The sequence below is a fragment of the Phodopus roborovskii genome, unplaced genomic scaffold, assembly GCF_943737965.1.
Source record: "Phodopus roborovskii unplaced genomic scaffold, PHOROB, whole genome shotgun sequence".
Lineage (NCBI taxonomy): Eukaryota > Metazoa > Chordata > Mammalia > Rodentia > Cricetidae > Phodopus > Phodopus roborovskii.
In genome coordinates, this window is record NW_026126407.1 from 22,496,320 (window position 1) to 22,506,816 (window position 10,497).

The window sequence follows — 10,497 nt, forward strand, 5'->3', positions numbered from 1 at the left end:
GCCCTGGCCATCCTGGAACTTCACTATGTACACCAAACAGGCCTCAAACTTATAGAAATCTGCCTGCCTCTGCTGCCTCTTGGGTGCTGGGATTAAAGATGTGTATGCCAGCCACCACACTCAGCCTAGTTTTCTCAATTTTAAAATATGGATGGTTCCTTAAAGCAAATCAATTGAAACCTGTCAGGAGGCAAAACCTGTCATAAGGATGTGGATACAGATATATATTTTGTGACTTGGTTTTGTATTTTGAAACAGAGTTTTAACTATGTGTTCCTGGCTGGCCTGAAACTCCCTATATAGACTATGCTGACCTCAAACTCAGAGACCCATCCAACTGCCTTTGCTTTCCATAGGCTAGGAGGTAAATAACACCATGTCCAGCCTATTCTTTCTTTTTGGTGTGGCCTGGTTCTTGCTGCAGTATCTCAGGCTGGCCTCAAGCTCAGGGCAATCCTTCTGCCTTCAATTCTAGAGTCAGAATTAAGGATGTTCACCACCACATGTAGCCCATTTGTGACTTCTTTCTTTCAGAATAAAAGCCCCACTGTGGCATATTACTCTTGCTTATTGTTTAATTGTGGGTGAGGGAGGGACTGGCAGCTAACAGAGTCTAAAATTTTTATGAATCAACAAACTAGAACTTTGCCAGTTTCTTGCTACAGGTCCTTCAAGACATTGCCACCTAAACTATTCAAATGTTACTACTGGGCAAGGAACTCAGCACCTGCTATGTTCACTTGGTCAGTTACCAACTGACCAAGCCAAAATCTACCAATGCTGCCCCCATACCCACACCAAAACTTAACCACAGAGGTCACTGAGATGATATGACTTAACTCCAAAACAAGGCTATGTTCTTAATGCCAATTTACCTTTTTGTCATACAGAGGAAAGAAGAGATCTCTGCAACAAATCCAAAGCTGTGGAAAAACACCAAAGCACTAAATGGACAATTTTACCACAGAGCATCCAGACTCATCTTCCACTTAAAATTCCAAGAGCCACAATTTGGTTCAGCACATAAAGGAGATCTGACTTTGATCCCTGGTACACCCATGCACCTGCATCAACTCCAGCAAGTAAGTTGTCCTCTGACCTCTAATCACAGGCAGGCAAGCAAGCAGACAAAACTCATCAGAGCACCAACAGAGAGAGAAGGGGGGGGAGAGGGGGGGGAGAAAGAGGGGAGGGAGAGAGAGAGGGGGAGGGAGAGAGGGGGAGAGAGAGAGAGAGAGAGAGAGGGGGGAGAGAAAGAGAGAGGAGAGGGAGGGAGGGAGAGAGAGAGAGAGAGAGAGAGATCATCTCCATTTGGGTTTCTTACAAGGTCTCTACAATAAGCCAGCAAAGTCCAGGGTCAGGAAAACTAGCTGGAGGATGTGACATGAACTACCTTCCTTTTTATGCTCAGGTCCAAATTCTGGGGATCATGGGCCATGAATGAAGAAAAATGGCTTCAACATATCCTGTTAAGCAAAATGAAAGGCAAATTCAAGAGTAAAACCCAAGTTTCTGTGCTAATTCCTGTGGAGCACTTGCACACTCTCACCTAAGCTCACCTTCTAGTGGTCCTAGTAGGTGGGTGCTATGGTTTGAATATGCAATGACTCACAGAGGCTCACGTGTTAAAGGCTTGGTCCTCAACTGGTGGCATCATTTAAGAGATTTTAGAAATGTTTAGAAGTGGAGACCTAGCTGCAAGTAGGCAACTGAATATGTGCCCAGGTCCCTTCCTCACTCTGCTCCCATGTCCAGCAAGAGATGGACAGTCTCCTCCTCTATACATTATTCCTGTATGATCTTCAGCCTCTCTCAGGTCAAAGTAACCCAGCCAGCCCAAGACTATAAACCCTCTGAAACCCAGAGCCCAAACACCTGCATCTAAGTTGTTCTGCCACTGGCCATGCTGTGCCTAACCTGTGAAGAACCTTATGAAGGACAATTCCATCTCTGCAGCCCCTTCCAATTTTAACAATCTCCATTTTCTTCGAAGAATAGGAGGAAAACCAAATGCCAAGGCACAGCTACCAGAACAGAGCTGATAACTAGGGCCTGGACTGTGAACATCCTTAGGCCAGCCTTCTCAGGAAGGCACTTAAGTTTAGTAGCCTGTCTGGGACATTACAAACTTCTTGCTCCTGAGCATAGGTTTTAATTCAACTGAATTCAGACATGTAGAAAACTTCTGGTCAACCAGAACAGTCCAGGACTGTGCAGAGTGGCTGAGGTACAGTGTAACGCGGGGGCTCTTTTTTGTAATATGGGAATTCTAGTCTAGACATGAAAAGTAAAACCATTTATCTTAATGTAAGAGGTCATCTTGTAGAAGGAAAAATTTGACCACATCACTTTTCATTCAAAATCCACTAAGGCTCCCCCAGTGGCCTTCTACCTAAATGGGACTTGGCAGCCTATAAAGCAGGACTGCCCACCTTTCTAGTAGTTGGGTATGCTCCAACCACAGGAACTCAGTTCCCTGAGCCCCACCCTGCTCTCAACCAAAAATAAAATGATCACAGGCTCTTAGCAACCCCACTCACCCTTCCTAGTCAGCTCAACCCTGCTCTCCAGAAACTGAGCTGAACTGCACCGGATGTCCCTGTTGTACCACACATGCTCTTCCTATCCACTATATTATCCTCAACACTTCACACATGGCACAATCCCACAAAGCACGCTATCTACTTTCTCATCGGTATGTGTTCATTAACCCGCCCACTACAACCTGTCAGCCTTGGCTATAGCAGTGGAGACACCTTGACCAAAAGGAGACAAAGCTAAAAAAGACAAAGCAGAGTCAGAGAGATGGGATAACATCTAGGGCCAGGGTTTCTGAGACTATGCAGGTGGTCTAGGAAGGCCTCACCATTACTGCAATCCAGAGAAGGAATATTCCAGAACCAAATGCCCAGACACACTATGAAACACTACAGGAAAAGAAGAAAGTGGTACATGGTGCATAATGGGTGGGGGACCCAGTTCGGGAAATCTTAGGATGGGCTAAGGACTCCTGTTCTCAGAAACCATCAGAGGATTCCAAGCAAGGGTTAATAGGACTAACAAAAAACAGTTAAAGAGGCTGTTGGAACAACCTAAGAAGAAATGATGTCTAGTTAATAACTCAACAAAGTAGAAAGAAACATCTAGATCTGGAAGCAAATTTTAAGGTCCAAAAGGATTGTACTGGTGAATAAGACGTGCTTTGACAAAGATCAAGTGCAGGATGTCATCAAGTTTTTCTAAATCCTTAGGATAGCTGCTCAATCTTCTTGTATGTTCTTCATATGGGAATTAGTGTAAGAGCCATCTGCTGAGACTACATAGTGACTACTTTAAACCAAACCAACAAACAGAAAAACTATGCATCCTGTCTACTGTAGGATGCAGGAACCTCCGGTGATTAACAGCTATAGGAACAGTACCCCAGACTAAGATGAAGAACTTCACCACACCTGGACAGCTTTACACACTTCATCAGGAAGGCCCTCTCCCACATCTAGAGTTCAGTCAGTCCAAAGACTCAGCCAAAACACAACAGTGTCACATCAAAAGACTATTTCATTGAAAACCCTCAGGAGACATCTCAGCAACAGGAGGCTGGCCATCTCAAAACTCACCAACTTCTGACTACTGGCCCCCCATTGAAGAAAAAGGCATGAAATACCTCCTCCCCCAAAACCTCAGTCTACACAAATCTGGTTGTGGAATGCATCTTCTGGCTGTGAACCAACTGTGTCTATGTAGGATGCTGTGTCATCAACCTGATTCTTAGAACTTAGGCAGCATTGCTTGAGTAGGAACTGAATAAGGAATGAAGAGGCTAGACTTAGCTGTCTTCACCAACTGTTATCAAAACCTCAGCCCCATCCTCCCTCTCTCCTGGCCACTTCCCTGAGATCACCCTGGACCAGCCAATAGAGGTCTGTCTGTGAGCCTTGACTAAAACCTTTCCAAAGCCAACACCTAATTACCCCTCTGAGCTTCTCTTGCATAGCCCTCCCATTTTTAAGAGGGCTTTGTGGTTTGAGGCACTGCTCTTTCTCTCTCTCTGTTTCCCAGGGAAGAGAAGACAGATGCTGAATAACAACATAATATGCTGACTCTGGCTTGGGACCCTCTGCAGACCCAGTAGAGGTTCAGAATTCAAGAGGGCTCGTGCTGACTACCCCATCCCCAAAAGCCAGAGCCACCTCCCAATCAACTTTCCTTGCAAGGCAGGTAGCTGGAAGGCTGCACCCCTCCCCTGCAAAGAATCCTAACTGTGCCATCTTCGGAAGTCAAAGTGACATGAACGAGGGTGCAAAGGGCCTTAAGCCTCACTCAAACTGTTCCTAGTATGTGCTCATTTGCAAAAACATTTAACATAACCAACAAACTCCAAACAAGGAATGACCATATGCCCTGAACAAAACAGGATAACCTAATATGACCTAAAATGATCTCCCACCAAAATGACTTGTGTAAGGAGTTTGCTTGAGACAAGATCTCTCACTCTATAGCTCAAGCTGACCTAGAATTCTCTTCCTGCTTCAGTATTCCTGTGATGGGAGCATAAACATGAACCACCATACCCTGCTTCAAAACATCTCATGGTCCATTTGTTCAAATGGAGATCCACAACAAAGCATGATTGGACTTCAACCTTGTCATCTTTAACATTTCCCCTTCTCAGAGTCCACTCTTTATTAATAAAAATTTGTTTTACAGAATTTCTTGTTAAACACTGGATAAGCTAGGTGGCCACACACACCTTTAATCCCAGCACTTGGGAGATGAGGTATTAGGATGTGAACTTTAAGGTCACCCTATTTTCTCTATGCATTGGGGTAGGAGGTGTCTCAGAGGTGCTTTTAAGAACTTTCTATCACCACACAGTAAGGCCAATCACTCTACCACATGCCTTCCCAAGCTACCAATCTCAGATCATGAAGCCAAGAGTCTCTCTCCAGCCTTGGAGTCAAGATATGAGTTCCCTATCACATTGGCAGATTTGAGGAAATTAAAAACTGTGCTTCAATTTTGCTTTGGTGGGGAGTGGGCTTGGGGTTTTATCAGGAAGAAACAGCTTTAAGACTAGAATCTTAAATAAATAAATAAATAAATAAATAAAAAGACTAGAATCTTAGAATATTTCAGTCTAATCAATTCACTGCAAATGAAAAAACAAGGTAGGGAAACCACAGGGTATGTGACTGGAGCTCAATCAAAAGCAGGATTGGTACATGATGGTAACTATCACAAATATATATGCTTACTTTTATTTATATGTGTGGTCAGAGTACAACTTGCAGGTATTAACCACACGGATCCTGAGAATCCAACTCAAGTCATCGGGGTTAGTAGAAGGTGCCAGATGCCTTTATCTGCTGAACCATTTCACTAGCCCCACAAAAATAATTTTAAACAATACTTACTGTATGCAACACTTATGGGTTCCCACCATGTCTGGCACCTGTGCTAAGGACTTTGTAACATTTACTACCTTCAATCCTCACAACTCTCCAAAACCACTACCATTAGTCTACATTAGAGGAGTAAATTAATAATGACTCAGAGAGGTACACAATTCCAATATTACCCAGTAGTAAGTCAGAAACTTAGCTAGAGAACCAGCTAAGTGTAAACCCAGTTTCCAGAGCCTGAAGTCTAAAGACCCTAATGATAACCAACTACTTTAGTGGCAGGGCAGGGTCTCAGGACACCATGAGTTAGCTATGGAAACCTGCCCCAGTAATTATCAGCTCCTGTTTCAAGGAGACTCATACAAACACAAATGAAGCACCTAAATCTCAGACTCTCCCCCAAGCTCAGGCACAAGCTTTCTCAGTATACCCAGTGAGAGGCAGATGCACAACAATCACACAAGCTGCTTGTTGTATGTAAGAGAGCACAGTGAGCTCTCTCTAGGGTCTAGGAGATGTAAATTAACTAAAGTTTAAGTTGAATTAAAGCTGGACTTGGAAATGGGCTTGGTGGTGCTTGCCTTTAATCCCAGCACTGATCCTGAGGCAGAGGCAGGAGGATCTCTTGTGAGTTCAAGGCCAGCCTGATCTACAGAGAAAGTTCTAGGACAGCCAGGTATTATACAAAGAAACCCTATCTTGGGGGTGGGGGGTGGGGGAAGGTAGTCATTTCTTTGAGTGACAGACCAAACTTTAAGAATCTCATTACCAGCCAGGTGGGGCACACCCTTAATCCCAGAACTCTGAAAGGCAGATCTCCAAGTTGTGGCTAGTCTGGTTTACAAATCAAGTTCCAAGACAGCCAGGGCTGTTACCCAGAGGAAAAGGGGAGGAAGGAGTTAATACAATGGACTGGCAAAAAAGGCTCAGCAGGTAAAAGCACTTGCAACCTAGCATGACAATCTGAACTGAGTCCTCAGTACTCATATATGGTGGAAGGAGAGGGCAGACTTCTGAAAGATGTCCTCTGACCTCCACTCACCAACACCCCATCACACAAAACAAATATGTAAAAAAAAAAGAGAGGGAGAAGAGAGAGCTGTTGTTCATACATATGCTTTGCATCCAAAAACAAAGATACATTTTTGTAGGTTTTTTTTATTACAAGGGTGCATCAACTCATAGAGTCAAAAGTTAATCTTTTTTTTTTTTTTTTAAAGTAGTGTCTCCAAGGCCAGGCGTGGGTGGCACATGCCTTTAAACCCAGAACTTGGGAAGGCAGAGGCAGGCAGATCTCTGAGTTTGAGGCCAGCCTGATCTATAGAGCTAGTTCCAGGACGGGCTCCAAAGCAATACAGAGAAACCCTGTCTCCAAAAACAACAAAAAACAAACAAAAAGTGCCTCCAGCCCTGCCATGGTGGTGCACGCCTTTGATCCCAGCACTTGGGAGGCAGAGGCAGGTGGATCTCTGTGAATTGGAGATCAGCCTGGTCTACAAGAGCTAGTTCCAAGGCAACCTCCAATGCCACAGAGAAACCCTGTCTCAAAACCCCCCCACATACACACAAAAAGGGAGATCCAGATTGAAGTCCCATAATCTCCTAGGCACTATACCAATGGTCTCAACCTGTGGGCTGTGACCCCTTTGGGGTGGAAGGATCCTTTCATAGGGGTCACCCAAGACCATAGGAAAACACAGATATTTACATTATGATTCATAACAGTAGCAAAATTACAGTTACAAAGTACTTATGAAAATAATTTTATGGTTGGGTATCACAACCTGAGGAACTGTATTAAAAGGTAATAGCATTAGGTAGGTTGAGAACCACTGTGCTAAACTAAATCATGTACAGGTGTCAGTTACCACAGTGAATGCCGCCTTGGAGGCAACTGCATCATAAACTAATCCCTGTTGTACAAATGGGGAAGGTGACATACATTGCTAAGGGGTATAGTTGGCACTGTGAACACATGCAGTCTAAGCCCAAACCTATCTTCCCATGGCTCTCTATAGATTGAGGGGGTATGGCTTGAATACTACAAAAAGAATGTAAATAATACTATTAGGGAGAGTATTCAAAAGGACAAACCCCAAAATTTTAAAGTGTAAACCTGCTGGATGTGGAGGCTCACACCTTTAATCCCAACACTCAGAAGCAGACAGATCTCTCTAAATTCAAAGACAGTTTCATCTACAAAGTCAATCCCAGCATAGCCATGGCTGTTACAGAGAAAACCCAGTCTCAAAAATTATAAACCTAAAACCAGGTATGGTGTTACATACCTACCTGTAATCTCATCACTAGTAAAGCAGAGGCAGAAGAATAAGGGGGTCAGGACCACCCTTGATTAAATAAGTTCCAGGCCACCCTAGGCTACATTAAGACATGCCCTCATCCACCTATCCAGCACCCCCCTCTCCAAAAAAACCACTATAAACCTAGAATTTAGAAATTTAAACTAGATTAAGTATTCCACATGGGAGGAAATGGACAGTAAAACATTTTATTACTAGTTACTGCCTGTGTCCCTTAAGAACTAAAACACTAGCATCTAAGCCAAAAGGAAGCTAAAAATAGGCATTTGCAGCAAGCTTTGGAAAGATTAGCTTATGAGGCTCAATTCTATAGACTCCAAAAACATATGCATCACAGAACACAAAAATCCCAAGACCACATAGTCACTCCACTAGAGTCACATTTAAACATGTCCAGTCTGCATATAAAACCAGGGCTGGAAAAGATCCTATTGGCTGACGAGAAAAGGCTAAGGCCTAACCTTACCAGACAGACAACCCAATCACAGAATTCACTCTGCAAAGCACCAAGGCCTTAGCAGGTTTAAAGGCAGAAGCTACTGGACTAATTCAGGTAGTCTGCCAAAAGACTACTCCAAAGATTCTAAACCAACTGGTAATCACTCTTGTTTTATGATCCCAAAAAAATAAACAAAAGCAGGACAAGTCAGAGGTGATGGTTCATGTCTTTATCCCAGCACACGAAGAAGCAAAAAGCATGTCGATCTCTAGGTTCAAGGTCAGCCTCCTCTACAGAGTTCCAGGGCAAACCCTGTCTCAAACCCTCCCCACTACTACCACCCCGTAAAAGGAACAGAACTTATCTACCCTACCTAGAATTTGTTCTTTGGTCACTTAAATCGTGTCTGGCTTTATCCCGAGATAAAGTCGAGATGCCAGCCAAGCTGTCTTCTTCCCACGATCAATAACCCCAGTGACGCAAGCTATCAAGGGCCCTTGGCTTTACACAAAATGCCAGCTCAGGCACCCAATCCTGCCTGATGTCACAGCTGATTTAAAACCCACAAGGCAGGTTCACCAATAGCTAAAGCGCGGCGGCCTGAGAGAACAGCCTCATTTAAACTTCTGAGGAGCCCGGCTCGAGAGGATGATTATACCTCTGAGTTTAAAGAGGGGCAGGACCAAAGAGCGTCTTAAAGTTGTTTCCCCCACTCTGTGGGTGGAGAGCGAGGATCTGAAAGAAAATGGAGGTTTTAGCACTGCCCCTTGCATAAGAGGATTCTGGAAGGGAAGGAGAGGAAGAGAACACGGGTACTACTGCACACCCCATGTGCCCTCCTCCTAATGAAGCAACCCCAAGAGAAATCGAAAGGGCAACCAACGTGCTGCTGAGGATGGGCTGTGCTGGGTTCCCCCAGGGCTAGGCCTGCGCTTTCCAGCACTCTGGTACCTGAAAGGGACTACCTCCGACTTCCTCGGCTTAAGGGAATTTTAAAAATAAAGTACTGGGACTCAGACGGTCAAACTCCTGGGTCGCTCACTACGAGGCACCCGGGAATACACAGGCGGAAATCCTCTGTGCCTCCAAGGCTGTCCCCGAACCGTGTGCCCCTCGCTGACCAAGCCGATCGCCCTCGGTCGGGATTCCCTAGTCACCTCCCGCCCGGACTCGGAGGGGGAGGGGAGCCCCGCGTGCAGCCCAGGCCAGCGAGCGCAGCGAACAGCCCCGGCGCGGCGCATGGCGCCCAACTGTCACCCGCTTGCCCCGCACCGGCCCGGCCACTCCTTCGCCACCACACACGCCCCTCGCGTCGCCGCAGGCCGCCACCGGCTCCGAAGCACGCTGGAGCCCGCACTCCCCACACCTCACCCGGCTCCCCGAGGCGCAAAGTTGAGAACTTCAAAGCCAGGCCCCGCTCGGAGCCGTGACACATGTTCTCTGAACACGCACTCCCGGGGCGCCAGCACGCACAGGGAACACAAGGCACACCGAGAGCACACCGAGCGGCCCCGCCCGGATCGGTCCGGCCAGCTAGGCCCGAGGCGCGCCGTTGCCACCAACCGCTGCTGCCCCGGCAGCCCCGCTCTGAGGGAAACGCCCGCGTCACCGCGCGGGCCAATGCCGCGCCGAGCAGACCCACCTGGAGGCGGCTGTCCGTTCACCGCGGCCGGCGGCGGCGCGTGCTTCGTCCACGGGTTCACCTTGGGCGGCGGCGCCTCCACGAAGTCACGCCTGCCGCCGTCCTCGCCGTCGCTTCCCGCTGGAGCTTCGGCAGCTACGGGTGGCCGCGGGCTCTCGCGCTCCGCGCCGTCGCGGCCGGGCCTGGCGCAGGCGGGCCTTGGCCTGCGAGCGCTGCCGTCGGGCTCGCCGCCGCCGTCGCTCGGGCCCGGTTCGGCCTGGGCGTCAGGCGCGGGCTTCTTCCTCGCCAGGCCGTGCTCGTCGGCCTGCAGCAGCGCGGCACCCGCCGGCAGCAGCGGCTCCACTTGAGTGGCCATCTGCGCGGAGCGACCGGGCGCGCCGCGGGCCCCGCTCGAGGCCGCTGGCGGGGCGCCGGGGCCCGGGCCGCGCGGACGCGGGGCGGCGCGGGCGGGCGGACGCGGAGCGGCGCGCCGGGCAGAGGGCTCCGGCGCGCCTGACCGGCCTGGCGGGCCTGGGTCCCCGGCCTGCGTCCCCCCGCCCCCGGCCCGGGGCGGCTCGGGGGGCTGCAGCGGTGCGGACGGCCCGGGGGGGAGCGGCGCGGAGAGCCGAGCCAGACCACGCGATCCGCGGCGGGCGGCGGGCGGGCGCGCGCCTCGAGACGCGGCGCGCGAGGGGCGGGGACGGCGCAGCGGTG

At 48.4% G+C, this 10,497-nt stretch overlaps 1 protein-coding gene across 2 annotated transcripts in view; it reads right to left on the reverse strand.

Annotated features, from left to right (window-relative positions):
• Larp1 (La ribonucleoprotein 1, translational regulator) overlaps positions 1-10,215 on the reverse strand; it is a 47,670-nt gene extending 37,455 nt beyond the window's left edge. The window contains exon 1 of one of the 2 annotated variants that reach the window (XM_051180621.1): positions 9,805-10,215. In XM_051180621.1, coding sequence (XP_051036578.1) covers positions 9,805-10,159 — 355 coding nt within the window. In that variant the 5' untranslated portion in view covers positions 10,160-10,215. The remainder of the gene's footprint in view (positions 1-9,804) is intronic. The other variant, XM_051180622.1, reaches the window with a different exon arrangement.
• Between the last annotated feature and the right edge of the window lie 282 nt (positions 10,216-10,497).